Source organism: Condylura cristata, unplaced genomic scaffold (genome assembly GCF_000260355.1).
Source record: "Condylura cristata isolate star-nosed mole 26May11 unplaced genomic scaffold, ConCri1.0 scaffold00019, whole genome shotgun sequence".
Taxonomy (NCBI): Eukaryota; Metazoa; Chordata; class Mammalia; order Eulipotyphla; family Talpidae; genus Condylura; species Condylura cristata.
In genome coordinates, this window is record NW_004567120.1 from 15,713,092 (window position 1) to 15,737,115 (window position 24,024).

A 24,024-nucleotide genomic window follows, 5' to 3' on the forward strand; every position below is an offset into this window, starting at 1 on the left:
CCGCCCCTGAGCCTCTGGCCTGTACCCCAGTTCTGTATGAATAAATAAATAAATCTTTAAAAAAAAAATAAGGAAAAAGACTCAGGGAGATTAACAATTGAGGCAACACTATTAAGTGCCTTGACTTGAACTCATATCACTTGGACTCAGAAAACGCTCCCCATTAGGTAACTAATACAAAAGAAATAAACAACACAAAAAGCACAGAATTTAACCTTCCTTTGATGGCTGAAAACACAGTTTAAAAAGGAATACAACATTTCTTCTCTAACATAGGAGAGAAGGAAGTAAACATGGTTGATGGTATAGTTATATCTGTAAGGGAAAGAAGCAAAAGTATTGATAGTTTATGGTTGGCAACTTCTACTAATACACAGAATTAGGATTCTAGAATGCCAAAAACCAAAATTTGAATTATTTTCATAACTCATCTTTAAAAATAGTAATTAACTCTGGCTAGTTAGCCTCCATTTGTCTTAATTACTAAGGTTTTATATTTCATATTCAAGCAAAGTCTATAAAAATCATTTTCCCATTTAAAAAGTTCTATAGAAAAGTTGAGAGAATTATAAAAACTGTAAACTTGTAAATTAAACCTAGATAAACTCACTGTTACCATTTTGCCATAAAATGTTCTCTCTTGCTTTCCCACAAATGGTTTTGCCTGAACCCCTTGAACAAAAATTACAGATATGAAAAATCTCAAAATAATGGAGCACACAACTTCTCAGAATAAAAATGCTTTCCTACATAACCATAATAAGACACCTAGGAAACAAAAATTCCTTAGTATCACTGACAATATACTCCATAACCAATTTCTGCAATTGTCTTTTGAGTAATATCTTCTTGGTTTTAATCCAGCTTCCAATCAAACTTAACATGATAGATGTGATTACAGTTCTTTAAGAGAGTCTCCTTGATTTTTTTTTTTTCAAAGTTTTTGGTTTACCATGATTGACTTTTTGAAGAGCCCATGCCAATTATCTTTCAGAATGTCTCACACATAGAATATCTGATTATTTTGTGACTTGATTCAGTGAAACATTTTTGGTAAGAATGCTACATTACTTTCAGATAGTCTCACAGAATGTCTATTTTGATGGTTAGATTCAGGTTAAACTTTTTAAAAATTTCTTTTAACTTCTGCTAACATCACTGGTTTAACCTGCCTATCTTTCTCCCTGAGAGGGGTGTTATGTTATTTGCGAAGGTTCTGGACCTAGGAGAGGGGTAGGAAGATTTGGACATAGCGGGGGCCATTTCTGGAGACAAATAGACTTAGGGGTGGCATAGGCTCTGTTGCACCCAGACTGGCACAGGGGACCTCCACAGGGCACGTAACATATACTACATCTTGACTTGGCTCTGGGACAGCTCAATCAGCCCTGCAACACTGGTCTGGTTATAGTGTAAGCAGTAGGAGAACTCCCACCCCTCCTTAAACAGACACTCCTCCACAGAAGACATTCAGATGACCTACAGACACATGAGAGACACACTTATTACAAGGAAAATGGAAATCAAAACCACAATGATATAGTACTTCACCCTGTGAGAATGGCCTATTTCAAAAGGACTTAAACAACAAATGCTGGAGAGGATACAGAAAAAATGAAACACTGGTCCACATGGAGATTCCTCAATAAAATAAAAATGGAAATATAGGGCCCTCTCTGGTGATGCAGGGGATTAAAGCACTGTACTAAGAAGCTAAAGCCACTTCCACATGAGTTCGATCCCTGCCTGCCCTGAAGATGACCCACGTGGCGTGGCAGACCTCTCCTGACCCACCCGCTGCTCCCCTCAGCAGTGTACTTCATCGATCTGCCTGTTCTGCTCCCCACTCTGTCTCTGGTGAAGCCTCTCACTGCCCCTGCACCTCTGGCTTGTACCCCAGTTCTGTATGCATAAATAAATATTTTAAAAATATTAAAAACAAAGGAAATATCATATGATCTAACAATACCACTGCTAGGTATTTATTCAATATGAAAACACAAAAAAGCTTACACACATCTACCTTCATATACCAGCATTATTCACAATATCCAAGACATGGAACTACTCTAAATGCCCACTAATAGATCACTGGATAAAGAAATTGCTGACTATATACTCAATGGAATACTACTCAGTTACTACAAAAGATTAAATAGTGCCTTTCGGGACAAAATGGATAGATTTGAGGTGAGTATACTAAGTGAAATGATCCAGAAAGTAAAAGACAGTTACAGACTGATTTCATTCATGTGGAATATAAAAAAAAAAAAATCAAAGAAATTAAAGTGGCAAAGAAAAAATTATTTCTTAGACTCTGTTAAAAAGTTATCCTGATTACCAGAGGAGAAGGAGGAGATGGAAATAGGGCATCGGTACTGAAACTTCTGTGTGGGCAAGTAAAGCATGTACACAGAGGGGTGAAGACTTGCCCCCAAACTTCTATCATTATGACTGGCAAATAAATAAAATTGCTTAAAAAGGAAACCATATTAATCTGTGGAAAGGGGGTGTACATTTTATTATGGAGAATTTTTACGAAGTTATTGGCTGAATTAACATAAAGTATACTGAGATTAAATTTGGTATCCCATTTTCCATTTTCAAACTGGATGACTTGATGTTACAGCTAAATTCCTACCTGAATTTTCCTCAATCCACTGTAGAGAATCCATATGAGCATTCAAAATTTTGCAGATCTGCTGGATCTAAAAACACAAGATTTTCAGATTATGATTATGTAATAATAAACAAAATAACTGAATTAAGTTTTTTCCATTCTGCTGGTAAGAAATGAACTGAGAATTTACTAAATTTAATGGCTTTTTTGTTGTTCCATATTTTAGTGTTCACATCTGTATATTAGTTCAATCTGGTTATTTTGTAACTATCAAGAATTTGATTCCAAAAATTTAATGAGAAATTACTATATTACAGTAAAAAATAAGTAAAGAACACTATAAGACATTTCACAGGATAAGAAATTTACTTAAAAATTTAAAATATTATCTTCTGTCAACCAAATCAGTGATTTTTACTAAGTGGGAATATTCTATTATCAAGTATGTGGGGAAATAGGTATGTTCACATACAGTCAACAGTAATATAAATTAATGTAACCCTTCAAGATGCAAGTTTTTCAAAAGATATCAAATTCCTAAAATATTCATACCTTTTCTGCTTCTAAGGGACATATCCAGAGGGGAAAAAAAAATCTAATCTAAAAAAATCAGGTTATTATAGGGAAAGTTTATACAGTAAAAAATGAGAAACGATATTTCCACCAATAAATAATAAAAGATTGAATATAGTAAGGTAAAGTTACTTATAATGAAATATTATAGTCATTAAAACTGATTTTAAATATTGGTTAAAAATTTGGAAAAATGCCATGAAAGAATATTAAATGAAGACAGAATATGAAACTTTATATAGTATGATTCTGATGCTGTTTAAAGCAAAAAGAGTATTTTAAAGAGTATAGCAAAAAAGACTTGAAAGAAATACACTGACATATTAGAGTAATACAGGTGATTTAATCATCTTTATAGATACCCATATTTTCCAAGTTTAATACATTGAATAACTGTATGTATTTATAAACCTTGGTCTAGAGTAATACTGAAAATAGGAAATTAAAATGTTATCAAACTTAATAGTTTGTACTGAAAACAGCAAATTTAGCATATTTTAACACAATAAATAGAAATATAAGAATGAGCTTTATAAAAAGAAAGAAAAGTGAGGCCCTCTCTGGTGGCGCAGCGGGTTAAGGTGCTGCACTGAGAAGCTAAAGCCACTTCCGCATGAGTTCGATTCCCGCCTGCCCCGGAGGTGACCACATGGCGTGGCAGACCTCTCCTGACCCGCCCGCTGCTCCCCTCAGCAGTGTGCTTCGTAGATCTGCCTGTTCTGCTCCCCGCTCTGACTCTGGTGAAGACTCTCACTGCCCCTGAGCCTCTGGCCTATACCCCAGTTCTGTATGTACAAATAAAATAAATCTTTAAAAAAAAAAAAAGAAAGAAAAGTGACTGAATATCACACACAATAATATAGACTTGCTTAATAAAATGTTAGCTATTAGGCAGTCTCTATTTTCCCTCCAAAAAGGTAAAAACAGTATCACATGGCTATTACCCTGACCTGTAATGTAATGAAGCTTTGCTGACACGGTAACAATAAATTATTGTACCCACAGTATTGTTATTCAACAAATGTTTTCTTTGCTTCCTGACCAATGATTTATGCTATCTGAGGAAAGAAATGAATTGCTGCTGATCTCTTGCTTCTTTTGTCCTGTTATCAAGCAGCAATTATCTTTTCATTTACTTATCTTAAACATCTCAATCACCCTTGCCAGGAAAAACAAAAACAGAAAAGTTTCAAACCAGTTACTATTAGCTATTAAAGTAAAACAAGGCTAAGGAGAGAACAAAGATAAGGATTACAACTTCCTTATTTAGTTGACTTGCTATGTTCAGAACACTTCTCTTGCATTCATTCAACAATGAGAGACTAGACATCAGCTCTGCTTCATAGCTAAATCTGCACATATTCATCTATGCATCAAAATTCTATTACAGTCAAATAATGATGAATTTTGGAAATCAGAGCAGTGATCTAATGTTTCATTAAAAAGAAAATCTAAATTGAGTCAACTCTTGATCATCTGTGTGAACATAGGGAAATGGCACCATGGATAATCCTAGAGTAATTTATATTTGTCTTTGTTCAACTTTAGATTCACCCAAAGTAGAGAACAGCATAAATTTTATAGCGGAAAGGAACTTTAAGATTATTGAGTCTACCCTTGACATATTGCAAAGGAAGAAGCCAAGATCCAGAGAGATTAAGCAACTTAAAATTCTAGTGTTTCCTCAAATATACCATATTGTCTCTTTATAATTAAAAAAGCTAGCAATATGTAAAAAACTGCCTGTATATAATTGGACAGAGTGCTTACTAAAAAAATAATCATCACTTATATAAATATATGTCATTTACCCTCACCTACCCAGACCCTGGCCCTATTCTTAATTACAATCAACTGACAGAAAGTACAATGGGAACGTCCACAATGGTAAAGTCCTTTTATCATTACTGCCATGGAGTGGGTCTGGGGAAAATGAGAACTCCATTTACCTGCTATGACAATAGAGGAAGGTATAAGGAATAAAGTTTTTAACTAGGGTAAGATAAAGGGAATAAAACAACCTTTCAGTACTACCAAATTAATTCAAGGCATATCAAGCCTTTAATTGGAGCCTTGATTGTATTTGTTCATTTACATTATGAGTTAAGTAGGTAGGACTCTATAGGAGCAGGTGGAAACGGAATAATCGTATTTAACAAATTTTCTATGGAAAAACATTTTAAATCTCAAACAGTTGACTTGTTAAACTTTTGAGGTCTGGATATACCTAACAGACTCAAACATATACACTCACATTTATATAAGTATATAATTACATAAAAGTGAAGAATTAGCTAATGAGTAAACGAAAATGATAAATTAAAACAAAAACAATTAGTTATATAACGAATAGGGAGATAACCCTAAAAATGAAGGATGAAAATTCTTTTTTAAACCCTCCTGGGAATATGACAAAAAAAACTTAACATTTTTGGTCCCTAAATATTTCCTGCACTACCAAGTACACCTTTGAGCTTCTTATCTTTAGAGGCAGGTAAGGGACATTCTAGAGGACAGAAGTGACTAGATAAAAGAGCCACAGAATGTTAACTTCACAGTAAATCTTGGTTGTTCAAGTAGATAAAGCAGTTACCATACCGGGTCACTAGCGTCAGCTGATCTTCCAAAGCTATTCAGGTGCTCAATAATGTCCTTGAGATCTTGAGTCATTTGTTTCAGCTGAGCATCTATATTTTCTGCTGATTTGTAACTGAAAAAGGCAGTTAAAATAAAGAGATAAACAAGAAATATTTCTCTCACTATTTATTCTTATCGACATACAAAGAAGCCAATTGCTTTTGTCCCCGTTCCCCTATTTTCTCAATGATTAATAGCACATTTTATGGACACAGCATTTATGCCATTATCATTGCCATAGTCTAAAAGACTCCACAGGTGAAGGCTGTCAGCCATATTGCCATTTTTATAGTCAGTTATGTACCCTCTGGATAATATTCCAAGGAAGTTCTGAAGCAAAGGAACTCTTCTAGGTGTCAAAATAAACTCATAGGAGTGTGTGTGTGTATATACATACATACACACACACATATATATGTATATATATGTATATATGTGTGTGTATATACATATATATGAAGTCATATATGTATATATGTGTGTATATACATATATATATGAAGTTATCTGTTCTTTAGTAATATTCAGTAAGTGCTGAGATATCTTCAATGATTTTAAGTACATAAATTTTCAAAGTAAAACCTTATACAAATATACTCCATCATCCAACAAAAGATGCTTCAAGAAATGAGATTCATAATAAGCAAAGGCAGATAAATCTGTTAAGTTGACAACAAATTTATCAGTTGGCTCAATCTCAGTATTTTCACACACATACACACACACATACATTAACCTAGTCAATGAATATGTTTATGAGCATTAAAGTCACCAGAGGCTTTTTCAACCTTGATATTCAATAAAGATTAATGGATTCAATTAGATTTATAGATAACTGTTTATTGCCTTTCTGTCCCAAACTACTTATAGGTAATTGGTTGGTTAGACTGTTAAAAATTCTAATAAAGATTTCATCATAATATAAATCTCACTACATAAAAGCAATAGGAAAGAAACTAATATTTTAATTATTTCTTCAAACTATCCTTAAGATGTATTCTGCAAAAAAAAAACTATATATTTCAGTAAAATGATAGAATGTATGAAAAGCAATGCCAAGAAAAGAAATGTTCACAAAGGTTGAAATGCAAAAGCAGAAACAGAATTAAAGTCAACATAGATTAGTCATACCATATTTAAAGCACCTACAAAAAGTTAATTTGTCAAACCTCTTAAAAATAGGCTGTCTTAACTCAGTAATTCATTGACAAAATGAGCCCAATTTACTCTCAATTTAGTTGATATAACACATTCATACAAGTTCTCCTAACAACACTTTATTTCAAATCTCAATCTGGAAAGATAAAGTTACTATAGAAACACTGGCAATGTATCGACTGAAGGTAAAGACTGAATAGCACACAAATAAAACATATCCAGCCCAAGACATTGACAAAATCATTCAATCTTTGAAAGCTTTGTAGTTAGTATCCCAAAGTGCCTTTAAAATAGCATATGAGGCCCTCCCTAGTGGCGCAGCGGGTTAAAGCACAGCACTGAGAAGCTAAAGCCACTTCCACATGAGTTCGATTCCCGCCTGCCCCGGAGGTGACCACATGGCGTGGCAGACCTCTCCTGACCCTCCCCACTGCTCCTCTCAGCAGTGTACTTCGTCTATCTGCCTGTTCTGCTCCCCACACTGTCTCTGGTGAAGCCTCTCATCACCCCTGCACCTCTGACCTATACCCCAGTTCTGTATGCACAAATAAATAAATCTTTAAAAAAATAGCATATGATTTATTTCTGAAGCAACTACATGAACATTAGCTTTAAAGAGTCTATATAAATAGGAGACCAGAATATTCCACAATACCATGATACCACATACATAAAATTTGTATTTCTTGTAAAAATAAACTATTATAATAAAAATTGTATTTCTAATTTAAGAACAAACTTGACAAACAAAAAATTTACAATGCTTATATGTAAGCTTGAGATTAATAACATTATGCAAAATACTATGAAAATTTAGAATGATTACTTTTAAGCATCATGAAAAGATAAACAGGAAAAAGTCAATTAAGCTGATAAATGGCAACTATGAGAATTTGTCCTTTTCCTTCTGACTTATGCTAAATAATGGACTATGGTAGAGGACTATTGAGTGCTTTGGTGATGGGTGTGGCAAAACATACACATGTAATGTCAATCATATGCAGCACTGTAAATCAATGTTACCTCAATAAAAGTAAATAAACAAAAACTTGTCATTTCCTGCCACTTATGCCCTGCCTTTCAATCAATTTCCCCTATTTTTTTTAGTAACTAAGTTCTCACACATTCCTTGATCTTTAGTCAGTGACTTACGTGTTCTTAAGTTCCCCATCTGTATGCTGAAGAGAAAAAGACCCATTCTGGTCCTTCAGAGAAGCCTCTAAAGGGCTCAAAAGATCTTCTAGTTCCTGCTGCTGTGACAGGATAAAATCCAATTCTTGTTCCAGTCTGAAAAAAAAAAAACAAGTCAACAGAAGAATGAAAAGTAATTTGGGGTGACAAAATAAATTTCATAAACTACAACAAGGAAAGAAACTGGACAATGAAATAAATTTTTAACCTTCCAACCTAGGAAATCTAAAGTTCTACCTTTTCTGATCCTGTTTCACCTTTTCCACCTCTTCATCTAAAACAGTAATCTATAAAGGAAAATAAGAGTACAAAAATGTCAGTAACTGAATTTATTGCAGTAAATTTTAGAGCAGTATCAATTTTCTTACACAAATGTGAAAGATGATGCGCATTACCTGAGAAAAATATTTTAAGTTGAGCACCCATATCAGAATAGAAAATTAACCACAAACCACAGGTCTAGTTTCTTTCATTCCTCTGAAAATACCTGTATACTGCAAGTAGATTAATGAGCATATCTTCTTACCTTTTCACCATTCTCAATCAATAAATGGTCCCAAGCATTGATCTGGGTGGCATGGTGAAGGAAGTATTTCTCTTGATCCTCTAGCTCAAGGTTCCACTTGTTTAACAGACCGTGCAGCTGACCATATGTCATCATGGGAGTCACGACCGTACTACAAAAAAAATGAGTATGATCACATGACCACACACACATTTATCCTTGAACTAAATTTGTCATGTGCTTCAGTAGTTATTCTGTTTTATTTCTGAGAGGCTTTCCATGGTATTGTGGATATACCACAGCTTAACTCTTCACCCACTGATGGACATTGAATGAGTGTGACTAAAAAGAGCAACTCGGGAGGGAATGGGATAAAGCTGTTCCTTATCTTGACTGTGTCAATATCAATATCCAGGATATAATACTGTACTACTGTATTTCAAGATGCTTTTGCTGAGGGAAACCAGGTAAAGAACACACAGGGTTTTTTGCTTTATTTCTAACAAGTACATGTGAACCTATATTTACCTTAAAATAAAAAGTCAATTTAAAAATGAGCAACTAGAGAGGAACATGGCACACATTTTAAGAATACAGGCTGAGGATAGCTTCATAGTGCTGCACTTTAAATAGCTGTGCCACCAGGGAGGGCCTTGTTCCACAAATTTTCAAATGTTATCAAAAAATTAACTTCCTTCATAGGATTATTGTGAGGATTAAGCAATCTGATATAAAGCACTGTCATATTGCTAAGCATATAGTAAGTACACAATCAATGTTAGCTTTTAATCATGATATTATACTATTAGTTATTCAACTTCCTAAATTACAGAAATCCTTCCATGAATTGCACCTTTGACTGAGTCACTTACCTAACTTTCAAACACTATTCTAAGGCTGTATGAGCAAATTATGCCTTGTACATAAGTAAAATGAAATTCACGCAAAAATCATATAAATAGACTTACTCAATGGTCGAAGTAAAAGGCACAGAAGCCATATTGGCTGGATCAGTGTCATTAATCCCAGCTTGCATGGGTGGTTTTAGATTCAATGCAAAGTCACTGGTGGTGATGGTAGTGGTGGTGGTAGTGACAGTGCTAGTGGTGGTTGTGGACGTAGCTGTACCTGAGAAATGAGAAATTTACTGCACTAGTCCTAGAATGTTCCAGAAAAAAAAACTCTACAAGCATTTTAAAATGTTATTTTGAACAAAAAGCTATAGTGGATTGAAGTCAATGCTGTTGTAACACGAAGAGATAATGCAAGTCAGGTATCTTTATTAACCTTTGTGCTGAAAACTAAATATCCTGCATAAACTTGTAGAAAAGTAAAAGTTCATAACCTAGTCAGGCCTATACCCATGAAAGAAACTGAATTAATACTCAAAATTCTTCCCCAAGAGGAATCTCTAGATCCACATCTTCGTAATTTTAAAACCTTATTAATTACACAAGGAGCTGCACAACCTATACCAAGGAATTTTAATCAAAAACCCAAAATTTATGCCACTAAGTATTCCAGTTGAACTTGTGGGGGCACCAACTACAAGAACAACATAATATGACCTATTACCCTTTTAATTAAAAACAGAGAGGAATTTATCTAGAATCCTTTAGAAACTTTTGGTTATGTTCAAAAAATCATGCCAATCCATTTATATGAAATGTTCAGAAAACGAGTCTGTGGAGATAGAAAATAGATTAGTATTTGTATGGGGATGAGATCTTGTTGGGGTGACAGAAATGTTCTAAAACTGGATTATAGTGATGGCTACACAATAAAGTTAATAAAAATTCAGTAAGGTTAATAAAAATCACTGAATTGTTACATTTAATTTCATGATATATGTTATGTCTCATTAAAGATAATTTGAAATCACTATGGTCAAGAATTCATCTCCTCTTACAGGCAAAGGCATCAACGACAGGAAGGGAAAAATATCTTCCTGTCAGAGGGTAAGCGTTTGCTTGAAAATGGAATCCATCCAATAATTTAAACTCCCAACCTTAGTCATGGTTATATTCACAAACTCTATGATAGTTGAGAAGGATGTTGTTTACGCATATCAGAGGCCTTTTTAGAATCTTAGTCCTGTCTCCAAATTACAAGTCTGCGGGGCTGAAAGTATAGCTCAAGTGCTGACCAGCAATTTGAACGTTTCCCAAGTCAACTGCACAAAAGGATAGCGATGGTACACTATTGTTCTTCACACACCACCAGGCATCAGCAATACCCGGCAAACTTTATTCCCAGCATGGTGATCACCTTGCTGCAGTAAGGCTTTGGGAGGACCATATTACAGTAAGGATTACAATACACAAAGTCTAATAATGAACATGGCACTATGACGATGCCTCAGAAGTACAGTAGGTTTACATGCCCTGTGAAAAAGCACTACCTGAGAGACAAACACAGAATTTAATATTCTCAAAAGAAGCTGGGGTTATGAGATAATTAATATCTCACTTCTCCTCTCAAAGCACCCAGATATTTCTTTTTAAGCACAGAGGTCACAAGACACCACACAGTGTCAATTAAAACTCCAAAGTAGAGTGAGTCCTGTGTCATGTTTAATGGATAAAATGTAAGCCCCAAAAGCCTGGTCTATATAGAAGAATGCAATGCAACAAGGCTCCCACATATTTAAATGGGAAATATTATGTCATGCCTTATGTTTATCAGATAGATAGTAAGACGTCTTCCCTTCAAACGTATTTGGCAAAACTCCCACTCTTCCTATGCCTGTTAGGTGCAAGTTGTTTGAGAACATCGCAATGTTAATATGAAATGTACTCTTAAAAATATAACTTTAAGCTTTAATAATCACGTTACTTTAAAATTCACAGATAAAACTGTGACAACTAGATTTGTTAGCAAAGTTACTATTGATATAAGGTATTATAGATGGGATAAAGCACAATGACAATTTTGAGATGTAGGAGTTCCATACATTATATCATCAATTTGAGTTAAGAAGCCTGATGTGAATTAATATTTTCTTTACAACTAGTAACTTACCCGAGAACCCAGTAGCAACAGTGGAGGCAGAAGCATTTGACATCGAGGTAAACAACATAGTGCTTGAATTAGTAGTGGCAATATAAGATGCTTGAATCAAACCTAGAAATCAAAATAACAGAAATATGTCATTAAAATGATTTTTAAAAATTAAAGGCCCTCCCTGGTGGCGCAGCGGGCTGAGAAGCTAAAGCCACTTCCGCATGAGTTTGATCCCTGCCTGCCCCGAGGCGACCACATGGAGTGGCAGACCTCTCCTGACCCGCCAGCTGCTCCCCTCAGCAGTGCACTTCGATCTGCCTGTTCTGCTCCCCACTCTGTCTCTGGTGAAGCCTCTCACTGCCCCTGAGCCTCTGGCCTGTACCCCAGTTCTGTATGTACAAATAAATAAATCTTTAAAAAAAATTAAAAACACAATTACAAGTGAATGGTTCAATTACATGGAGAAATACAAACAAAGCAAGGGAAATCAGTTACCTTGAAACCTAGTATCACACATAGTAAAAGCCTGATTTAAAAAATAGTTCATCATACTACTTACTATAGGCACCATCCCACACCATCATAACAAAGAAATTCTACTTTCCTGGAAAAATAAGAGGGAAATTCACATCCAGAATTGAGACATAAGTCCTGGAGCCCCATTCCCTAGTGAAATAACCATAACTAGTAAAAAGTATTTGAATTGTTTTTTGAAATATCTGGAAATTGTCCTTAAAACAGAAAGCAAATGAAGGAGAAATTATTTCAAGAAAATCTACTAAAACATAATAATAGTAGTGAGAGTTTATGGCATATTAACAACAGCCACTGCCTTCCTTCCCTCCACCCCCCTATTCTCCTGATAGAAACTATGCTCCAAGGCAGGAGTGACCAGGAGGGCTGCATTCCCTTTTTTTCTGAGCTCCCAACCAAGGGATATAGTATCTCTATTGAGAGGGGCAGTAGCAATCATTTCTTATTACCTCCAACACAGAGTTAAAGGGTTGAAATTCCTGGTGAGTATAGCCAAAAGCTGAGAGGTTCCCATCTCCTCACTCAGGGCAGAGGCTCTATACGGGGCCCCATCAGCCTTCCCCTGATTGCCTTGCCTTGGCTCACTTGTAGGACTGAGTATGTATATCCATGTATGAAGATATAAACAAGAAAACCATGCATTACTGCCACTGCTCAGCATGCAAAGCACAAATTTTAAGATTTTGCCCACAAATAAAGGTAGCCCATATAAACAAGCAGTTCCCAAACTATCTCCCAAGGATTGACTTTTGAGAGCATAGTTTCATTATTGAAGAAATTAAAGATATTCTAAACAAATAGAAGGATGTCACATCCGTGGATGATTGTTAAAATGGTGTGATATTGGTCCTCCCTGGTGGTGCAGCGGGTTAAAGCACAGCACTGAGAATCTAAAGCCACTTCCGCATGAGTTCGATTCCCGCCTACCCCGGAGGTGACCACATGGCGCGGCAGACCTCTCCTGACCCGCCCGCTGCTCCCCTCAGCAGTGTACTTCGTAGATCTGCCTGTTCTGTACCCCACTCTGTCTCTGGTGAATCCTCTCACCCTCCACGTCTCTGGCCTGTACCCAAGTTCTGTACGAATAAATAAATAAATCTTAAAAAAAATGGTGTGATAGACAGAAAATGGTCCCCAAAGCTGGCAGCAACCTAATACCCAGAGCCTGTAAACCTATTTCCTTACTTGACAAAAGAAACTTTACAAATATGATAAAGGTCATGTACTTTGAGATAGGGAGATCATCCTGGATTATCCAGGTAAGCAAAATGCAATGACAAGAAGCCCTAAAAGTAGAGCTATTTTCCAGGCTGTGATCAGAGGGAGATGTGACTAGAAAAGAATGGCTAGAAAGCTATAAAATTGCTGATACAGATGGTCATCTACACAGGAAAACACTCAATGTCATTAGTCATTAAAAAAGTGCAAATCAGGGCCCTCCCTGGTGGCACAGTGGGTTAAAGCACTGCACAGAGAAGCTAAAGCCACTTCTGCATGAGTTCGATTCCCGCCTGTCCCGGAGGTGACCACATGGCGTGGCAGATCTCTCCTGACCCGCCCGCTGCTCCCCTCAGCAGTATACTTCATCAGTCTGCCTGTTCTGCTCCCTACTCTGTCTCTGGTGAAGCCTCTTGCCACCCCTGAGTCTCTGGCCTGTACCCCAGTTCTGTATGTACAAATAAATAAATCTTTTTTTTTTAAAAAGTGCAAATCAAAACCACAATGAGATATTAGTTCAAACTTACTATGATGGCTATAATCAGAAAGAAAGGTAATATCAACTGTTGACAAAGTTATGGAAAAAAATGGAAACCTCATAAATAGTCAGTAGGAATGTAAAATGCTATTGCCTCTTTGAAAACTACATCAAATTGTCCGACACTACATCAAATTGTTAAACATAGTTACCATAAGACCCAGTAATTTGACTCCTAGATATATAGATTTTAAAAAATGAAAACATATATACATCCAAAAACATGTACATGAGTGTTCATAGAATATTATTTCCAATAGACAAAAGCTGAGAACAACCCAAGTGAACAATCCAAATGATGAATGGATGAATAAAATATGGTACATCCATACAACAGTTTCATTTGGTCATAAAAAGAAAAACAAACTTTGATACATGCTAAAACATTGAGGAGTCTTGAAAACATAACCTTTACTTAAAGAAGCTAATCACAAAAGACCACAGATTATATTATTCCATTTATATGAAGTGTCCAGAATAGTGAAACATAGAGACAAAAAGTGGTTGTTACGGACTGGGAGGATATGAAGTGGACAGTGGCAGCTAATGGGTGCAGACTTTCTTTGGGGGATGATGAAAACATCCTAAATTGACTATGGTAATGACTACACAACTCTGTGAAAATACTAAAAACTAATTATACAAAGAAATAAATCTAAAGAAACCAAGTACACAAAGCCACAAGTAAGATTAATTGGTTAAGTGAAAACGAAATTCATTTCTTTCAGCCTCGCTACAGATCACTGTACATGGCATATGGTAGTAAGTGCTCTATAAATTTTTATGTTGAATTAAGACAACATCTTCCAGACACCAATATATAATCACAGATATTCTATTTCTTCAAAAACAAAAACAAAACTGCTGTCTGGTGCCAGTAACACAGAAGGTGGACACCAAGATCACACCTGTTAGTACCTCTGGCCTGGAAGAAATTTCTCTCAGGCTCCTGGTCATCTAGCTGCCATTTTTAGCCTACCTTTAAAGGTTGGGGACATCAGTAGGGATTACCTACTCATATAAATAATAAATAATCAAAATAGTCATGTAAATAGTAAATGATCACATGGCACCAGAGGAGGTTCCTTGCTTCATTCCTGAGAAGATCATGAGTTAATCAGGTGGGCATTAACCCAGTGAATCTTTGATTTGGGAAGAAACTAGAACACCTCGTGGACACTATAGATCAGCACAGCTTGTACCAGAAAGTACAAAGAGGAGACCCAGGTTTCACTGAAATAGAGGTGGGTAGAAAAAAAAAACAAACCTGTAGTCTGTGGTTGGGGAAGGGAGGCTACCTTAAAAACAGCAGCTCCCTGGGGAGAGCTAAACACTGCAGAAGTACATGCCCATGAGTGAGGAGAAAAACATGCAGAGGCCTTGGGTGCTCCCTGCAAGCCAAGACTCCAGAGAAGAAAACAGGACAGTGTGCTGGACTGAGGACCTTCTCTTCCATCCCATCTGACTGCTACTGACCTTGTGAAGACCACAGACAGTTTGCAAATTACAAAATCTCAGCTCTCTACCCCCCAAAGGAAGTATATTGTTGGTACCGAAGGAGGATAGAACAGTAAGGAAGCACCACAAGACTGACTCACACTGGGAGTTGGATAGGAGGGATTAGCATAGCCATTGACACAGCCATAGAAATCAAGATTTTAGACAATGCCTGGATTACAGAGCAGAAAATCCAAGCAGGTATCCAACAACTGTGGGCAGTGTCTAGAGTATAGACCCAAAAAATGAAAGATAAAGATATGGAGATTGAGCCCACAGTAGGATCTCCTGTTCCTTTCAGATTCCATTCAAAATCAACAAACCTAGGCTCTCAAGGTGTAAGATGTCTCCATGAGTACAGTCTTTGCACCAGCATGGGGCAGCAGTTTTCTGCACACCTGTGACTATGCAGGTGCTTCTTTCCACCCACTCTCTCTGCAGGGCGGCAGCCTCCTGCCTGCCTGTGAACTGTACCATGCCGGGACCTCTCTGTACTGAACTCCCACAGTGGAGGCTGCTCTCCTAAGGCCACCTGCCTGCAACCATGCAGACCTCTCTCTACAAACCAGTCAATTCCTGGGAAGCTCTCCCTGCCCACTTGTGCCTATTCAAGTGTCCAATACTCCTGTCCATTTCCCTCATCAACCTACTCTTTAAATATAACCAAGTCTCTGTCTTATGGAGAAACTCACCTGGGAACTCGCAGCATGCAGCATGCAGGGGAGCTCTGGTGAAAACTTTCCCAGAGTGAATCCAAGGACCCCACACTAACTCCAAAAACAACATCAGTAGCACAAGAACAAGCTCCCCACACCCGCACACATTCACAACTGCTAGATTCCTCAGCTGCAGCAAGTTCAGGTGTCTGAAACTACAGAAAGCAAAAAAGGTCAAATATCTAAAATCAGATAAAACCACAGTGCCACCTGCTGGAAAACTAGTAATTCAAATCTCTGTTATTTATAGATAGCTGAAACAAAAATAAGGACATTTAAAGCAGCAAAATGGGAAAACAAATCAAGCAACCAACAAATAAAAATCTGAAACCTCAAAGGATTTGAGAGAACAATTCTCCAGAATCCAACCACAAAGACATGGGAGATTTTATCTCTCTAGCATATAGAAAAGTCACAATTGCCATGATAAAATAATAAATTTATCATGATAAAGCACTGCACTAAGAAGCTTAAGCCACTTCCGCATGAGTTCGAGCATAAGTTCGAACCCAGCCTGCCCTGGAGGAGATCCACATGGTGTGGCAGACCTCTCCTGACCCGCCCGCTGCTCCCCTCAGCAGTGTACTTCGTCGATCTGCCTGTTCTGCTCCTCACTCCGTCCCTGGTGAAACCTCTCACCCTCCGCATCTCTGGCCTGTACCCCAGTTCTGTATGAATGAATAAATAAATCTTTAAAAAAAATTCAGAAAAAAGAAATGAATAATTGGCCCTCCCTGGTGGCGCAGCGGGTTAAAGCACAGCACTGAGAATCTAAAGCCGCTTCCGCATGAGTTCGATTCCCGCCTGCCCCGGAGGTGACCACATGGCGTGGCAGACCTCTCCTGACACGCCCGCTGCTCCCCTCAGCAGTGTACTTCGTAGATCTGCCTGTTCTGTTCCCCACTCTGTCTCTGGTGAAGCCTCTCGCCGCCCCTGAGCCTCTGGCCTGTACCCCAGTTCTGTATGCACAAATAAATAAATCTTAAAAAAAAAAGAAATGAATAATGTAGAAATGAAAAAAATACATACCAAAACTTGAAATAAGAAAATAGCAGATTCAGAATATGAAAACTCAATAGATAAGATTAAAAACTACAGAAAGCTACAGAAGCAGAACAGATGCAGACCAAATGCAGGATTGCATCAGTGATCTTGAAGGTAACAATGTACAAAGGACCCAACTGGAAGAAAGAGAAATATGAAAAGTATAAGTAAAAATATCGAGAACTAGCTGACTTCCTTGGAAAGGCAACATATGGATTATGGGTATCCCAAAAGGGGAAGAGAGAGCAGGAGAACAGAAAGCTTATTTGAAGAAATAACAGAGGAAATTTTCCTGAACCCAAGGAAGGAACGAAATATACTTTTTTTAAAGGTTTTATTTATTATGTTTGTGTAGAAAAACTGGGGTGTTGGCCAGAGGCAGCAGGGTGTGTATGTGCTAGCAAATCCGTGAAGAAACTCCAGAAGATATATACGACTGCAGTTAGCTGAGTGGGGAAGTAAGGGAAGAGGAGTAATATAAGGTATATGGAGGAAAGTATATCGATGGTGTACTATAGTCAGTGTTTAAACATTTGCGAGAGTATTTTATATATTTTAAACTATATATAAATAAATGTCCTCTCCTCAAGAAATATATATTTTCTTATTCACCTATGCTTTTGAAATATTTTTGAAATATTTAGTTTCCTTTTCTACCTTTTATTCATCTAGTACTTCCTTTGGTTAATCCTTTTCGGCTAAATTAATCTTTACTCCCAAGTAACCCAGTTAACCAGCTATTGCCGATTTATTTATCCACCATTCCCTCTCTCCCCACAGATTTGAAATATCTTCATAAGCCTAGGTTTGTTTTTGTACTTCAACATTTTCTGATTTTTTTCTGCTGATATTCTGTAGGAGATTTTCAAATATTATAGAACTAGAGTTCATTCATTTCTATATTATGTAATATTTTAAACTTAGAGAGAATAAGCTTCTAATACATTTTCATAAGTATTCCATCATAACTTTCCTTAAAAAAAAAAAAGAGAGAACACTAGTCTCTTGTATCTATTTCCCCATTAAAAGTTTAGAATCTTATCAAGTCCCTTCTTTCTTTCCCCCAAAGAGTCTCACTGTGGCTTTATAAGAATTACATTAAATGTGTGAACTAATTTGGAGATAAATGAAATTCTTATACTATTGAGTGCACATTCAATGAGTCTCTTCATTTATTCCAGTCTTCTGTTATATTCCTCAGTAAAATTTGGTAGTTATCTTCATATAGTTCATGCATATTTTTAAAGTTTTTTCTTAGGCAGTTCACACTTTTGGTTGAAATTGTTAATGGGACCTTTCTCGGGTGCATTTCCCAACTACTACTGCTTAAACACAGAAAAGCTATTCATTTTTGTATTATTTATTTTGTAACTGGCCATATTACTAAAACTTCTTCACTAGTGTTAATTAAATGTGCACTTGATTTATGCCCATATTTTAAAATCTTCATCATGTGTCTCAAGTACTGGCACAATTTCAGGAGCCTGACCTTAAAATCACCCAAAATAACTAAGGAAAATAATACCATTAATATGAATTCCTTTTAAATTAAAGTAGCCATACTATCCATTAATAAAGGACATATGGTACAGTCTTTTTTTCTTAAACATAGAACTAGAACAAGATTTTTCAACATAGACCTACTGACATTTTGGAACATATAATTCTTTTGTGTGTGTGTGTGTGTGTGTGTGTGTGTAGGATTGTCCCATGCACAGATATAATATGAAATATATACTTGGCCTCTGTGCCCCCTTCCTGGACAGAGATCTTAAAACTCTTGTAATTTTCTAAGTGATAAAAGTGATAAGAACATTTTTTGTTATATTTGGGTTTGGGTTCCAGCTCCAGAAATAGTTCCAAGAACAATAAAGATGAAAGGAGTCTTCTGTTATTCATAAGAAGCCCCTTTGAACCACACCTGATTTATATTGATAAGATGAACTTTGGCAAGCCCGTAGAAAATAGGGATTGGTGACCAGAAGAACCACCAAGTAATTATAGAAGGTTTGATCTCCCAGGAGGGAAGAGGGGCTGGAGATTAAATACTATCACCAGAGGCCAGTGATTTAATTAATCATGTCTACGTAATGGAATCCTCATCAAAACACAAAATGAAGGGGCATATAGAGCTGTTCGGTTGGTAAGTGCATGGCGGTGCTGGGGACAAGCAGAGGACATTGGAAGATCTGGGTCCCTCCCCAACACTTTGCTCTATGTACCTCTTGTATTTGTTGTTCCCAAGTTGTATACTTTATAATAAACCAGTATATTAAGTATTTTAAGAGTTCTGTGAGCCATTCTAGCAAAAGCATTCTTGAAAATTCTAGCAAATCCAAGGGGGGGGGGAGGTTTCCATGTGAAGACCTGATCCACAGCCAGTTGATTAGAAGTACAGGTCATAATTTGGGACTTAAGATTTGTGTCTGCAGTGGGGGGTCAGTTTTCTGGGACAGAGCCCTTCACTGGTGGTCTGTACTAACTCTGGGTAGTGAACATTATAACTGAATTGTAGGGACGCTTACTTGGTGTCTGGAGAGCGGGAGCACTGATTGGCCTGGGAAGGAGGAACCCACATTTGGTGTCAGAAATGTTGTATACAGAAGCTACACACTTCCCTGTATCTACACTACAAGACATTTTAGCAGCATCTGGAGGCTCAACCTAGTAGACTCCAGTAGCACTACTCTGATTGATAATGAAAAAGTCTCCAGGTATCTCCAAATATCCGTCGGAAAAGGGGATTAATCACCTCCAGTTGAGAATCACTGAACTAGAGGAAGGTACATATCAATTCCTTCATCTAGCACTATTCCAAAATGAGTCTTTATTCTTTCATGTTAAGAGTGTAAGAAATAACACAGAACATTACACAGACAAAAGAAACACTGAAATGCAGCATTTTTTAACAAAATGGAGAGAATTTGAAAAAAATCATATGCAGCAAAACAAGTGAGAACATGAGAAAAATCACTGGACATTCATATAACAGATAATTTAAGAACATAAAACACTTTCAAAAACTACTAGACAGCAACAAAAATCCTAAGAGTTCTGAGATTAACAGGGACCAAGGAAGCAAAGGGACAAGGGAACAAAAGGGATTGTGATGGGGGGAAAGTTTGAGAAAAGATGATTATAGTGAGCTCTAATATCTAGCAGCATGTTCTTTTTATAGAAGAGAAAGCTGAGGCAGAAATATTTTTTAAAATGGCCTAAAATCACACAGCTAGTAACTGGAAGAGATAAGATTGGAATCAAGTTATCAGGTGCCAGCAACCACTCTACTTAGATAAACCAATTGTACTTAATTAAAAACAATCAAACAAACAAGGTGAAGCAGCTACTACCACCAGACAAGCTGCCAGAAGCAGGGCAGGGAGAAATTCTCTGACTCTCCCCTCCTTTCACGCTCCATTTTTTCCCATTACTATAACTTTCCATTGGTCAATACTACCTGGACACTGGAAGTTATCAGCAGGGTAGCTTGGGCTATATAGCTCTCTCACAAGGAACAGAGCAGGGTAAGACAGGGAGCTGAGAAGCAACTGACAGAATTCTAGCATACTCATACTCTTTTCTGAACATTAGTTCTCTCATCTACGAAATGGAGCTGTGAGGGCCATTTTGAGGATGAAGGAATAGAAATCTTGTGAAGTATTTAATGTAATGTAAATTCGCTATCTTATGTTAAGAGCATAGAAATACTACTTATTGAGTCAAGGGATGTTTTTTTAATCTCTTGTGTTAACAATGACCCTGACCAATGAGGAAGTTATGGCCAAACAGAACTAGTCTCAACACACACACACAAACACACACACACACACACACGTGTGCTATTTTGATGAATTGTTGGTGATAGAAAATAATGATTTTTTAAGAGAATGGGGAAGGTGGCCTAATATCACATGATAGCAAGGCATACTGCAGTAAACTAAAATGATGACACTAAAACAGAAAGGATAGATCAATAGAACAGAATAAGAAGTCAAGAAGCAGGGCTAAGTATATATAATAATTGGCAGTATGAGGAAAGCAGCCTCTCAAATCAATAGGGAAGAGACGGCTACTTAATGAAACACCGTGTTGTAACTCACTAATCACTGAGGGAAAAAATTCTAAAAATACAAGCCGCTAAAGAAAAGAGCAAATAAAGAATCTTAAATGGAAAATACCCACAGAAATAAGTAAAGAGCGAGACTCAGAAGAAGTAAAGACATGACAATGTAAAAACATGACAATGTAAAGATTAAAACCTTAAGGGCTTACATTTCCAGGAAAATTGAGTACATATGCAATATTACTCCCTATGTTTCTCACTCAAGTATCACTAAAACCCCTCAGCATTGTGTAAAAATTAAACATAAGAAACCCTAGAAGGTGGAGAGGAGAAGGTAAAAACAACTAGGGGATATTGAGACTCGAGCAATGATGTGAGTGCTACAGGTCTTTTTTATTTTTTTGGTGCCTTGTCAGTTCCCTGACTTGAAGTGAATAGATTGACAGCCTAGAAACACCAAAACACCAATGAATATACTCAGAAAACCAAGTTCCAACAACAACAACAACAACAACAAAAAACTATTTTCTAGACAAAAGACAAGGAAAATGGCAAGCTAGAAAGAAAACTTTTAGACAACAGGCACTCTAATACAATTAAACACCGCAGAAAAAATCATCGGTCCCATTCCCCACCTATATTAACAAACACTAGAAAAGAAGCCTCGACTTCCCCCTACATTTGTGAGGCTACACTGAGGTGTCCAAATACCCCAGGAACAAGGGTGGTGTCAGAGTAGGTTATGTAGGGAGCCTGATTTTTCATCTCTGTCCTCACAGTGCTGGTAGAAAACACACCAGCAGCAGGAACTCCTACCCCTGCCAGCAGTAACCTGGAAAACATGGCCTCCAGTAGCAGTGGAAACCAAGTGGGGAAAATGGAGCTCTATCCCCATCCTGAGTAAAGAGGCAGCTCCTTTTCCTCTGCCAGTGCAATGTCAAATAACGCCAGCTAAAGCAAGGGTTACATTAGATTAAGAGTCTCATAATATGATAATGTGCAGATTTCAATAAGAAAAATCACGTCCTTCCAAGAATCAAGAAAATCTCAAGGTGAATGAAAATAAAAACACTGAAAAGATAGAAACATTAGAATTAGCTGACAAAATATTTTTGTGAATGTAAGACAATAATCGGCCCTCCTTGGTGGTGCAGCAGGTTGGAGCGCAGCACTGTGAAGCTGGCCACAGCCTCTTCAATGCAGGTTGGGTACGTGGCCCGGAGGAATCACATGGCGGCCCTGGAGGTGATACTCCTGGCGCAGCAGACCTCTCCAGACCCCCTACTGCTCCCCTCAGCAGTGTACTTCATTATCTGCCTGTTCTGCTCCCCACTCTGTCTCTGGGGAATCCTCTTACGGCCCCTGCACTTCTGGCCTGTACCCCAGTTCTGTACACATAAATAAATTTTAAAAAAATTTTTTATTTGTACATACAGAACTGGGGTACAGGCCAGAGGCTCAGGGGTGGCGAGAGGCTACACCAGGGACAGAGTGGGGAGCAGAACAGGCAGATCGATGAAGTACACTGCTGAGGGGAGCAGCTGGCGGGCCAGGAGAGGTCTGCCGCGCCATGTGGTCACCTCCGGGGCAGGCAGGGATCGAACTCATGCAGAAGTGGCTTAAGCTTCTCAGTGCAGTGCTTTAACCCGCTGTGCCACCAGGGAGGGCCAAATAAATATTTTTTTAATCTTTAAAAAAAGAAAAAAAAAAGTAAGACAATAATCATTAACTTAAAAAATCTGACAAGGATTTTAAAACATCCATGATAAAAATGAACAAACAATGACAAAGTGTTTTGAAAGGACCCATACCCAGCCAGGGATGTGACCTACATAGCGCAGCAGACCTCTCCAGTCCCCACCACTGCTCCCCTCAGCAGTGTATTTCAGTCAATCCACCTGTTCTGTTCCCCACTCTACCTCCAATGAATCTTCTCACCCCCAGCACCTCTGGCCTGTACCCCAGTTCTCATATGCATAAATATTTTTAAAATATTTTGAAACACTTGAAAAAAACCCTTATCTAAAAATGTCCTCAACAATGAAATGGAAAATATAAAAAGAACCAAATGGAAATTTAAGAACTGAGAAAAATACAATAATCAAATACAAAGCTAAATGGAAGGGCTCGGCAGCAGTAAAATGGAGAGTACAGAGACAAGTATGAATGAAATGGGAAAAAAAACCCCTCAAAAATAGGAATAGAAAGTGACTCTCAACTTGATGAAGGGCATCTACAAAAAAACACAGCTAAATCACGCTTAATGATAAGAAACTAGATGTTTCTCCCCAAGATTGGATTAAAGTAGAAATGCCTGCTCTCATCCCTCTTATCCAAATTAGTATTGGAACTTCTAGCTACTGCATTAAGAGAAAAAAATAAGACACTGGACTAGAAAGAAAGAAATAAGCTTTTCTTTTCCATTTTCTTTGTGTCTCGCTAGTTGCTGTGCTGGCCATGTACAGTTCTGTATGCTTGGTAACCCAAGCCTTGCAAAATTGAGGAAATCAAGGACTTTATGTTTACAGGCTGGCAAAATGCTGTTAAACCCACCAAGATCCAGAAAAACAAAGATAACATGAAGTTTAGTGTCCAACACCTTGGCCATCACATGCAGAGATGGCAGGTAAATTGAAGCAGTCCCTGCCCTCAGGTTTGGCAGTAAAGGAGCTGAAATGAACCAGCGATGTTGAATTGAACTGTTTTAATATTTTTTAATTAAAAAAA

The 24,024-nt window shown here is 37.3% G+C and overlaps 1 protein-coding gene across 1 annotated transcript in view; it reads right to left on the minus strand.

Annotated features, from left to right (window-relative positions):
* Nucleotides 1-24,024, minus strand: part of NUP62CL (nucleoporin 62kDa C-terminal like) — a 59,783-nt gene that overhangs the window by 17,967 nt on the left and 17,792 nt on the right. The window contains exons 2-8 of the mRNA XM_012727100.1: nt 11,706-11,807; nt 9,653-9,812; nt 8,706-8,856; nt 8,417-8,466; nt 8,141-8,275; nt 5,792-5,903; nt 2,642-2,708 (exon numbers count right to left, since the gene is read on the minus strand). Coding sequence (XP_012582554.1) covers nt 2,642-2,708; nt 5,792-5,903; nt 8,141-8,275; nt 8,417-8,466; nt 8,706-8,856; nt 9,653-9,812; nt 11,706-11,763 — 733 coding nt within the window. The 5' untranslated portion in view covers nt 11,764-11,807. The remainder of the gene's footprint in view (nt 1-2,641; nt 2,709-5,791; nt 5,904-8,140; nt 8,276-8,416; nt 8,467-8,705; nt 8,857-9,652; nt 9,813-11,705; nt 11,808-24,024) is intronic.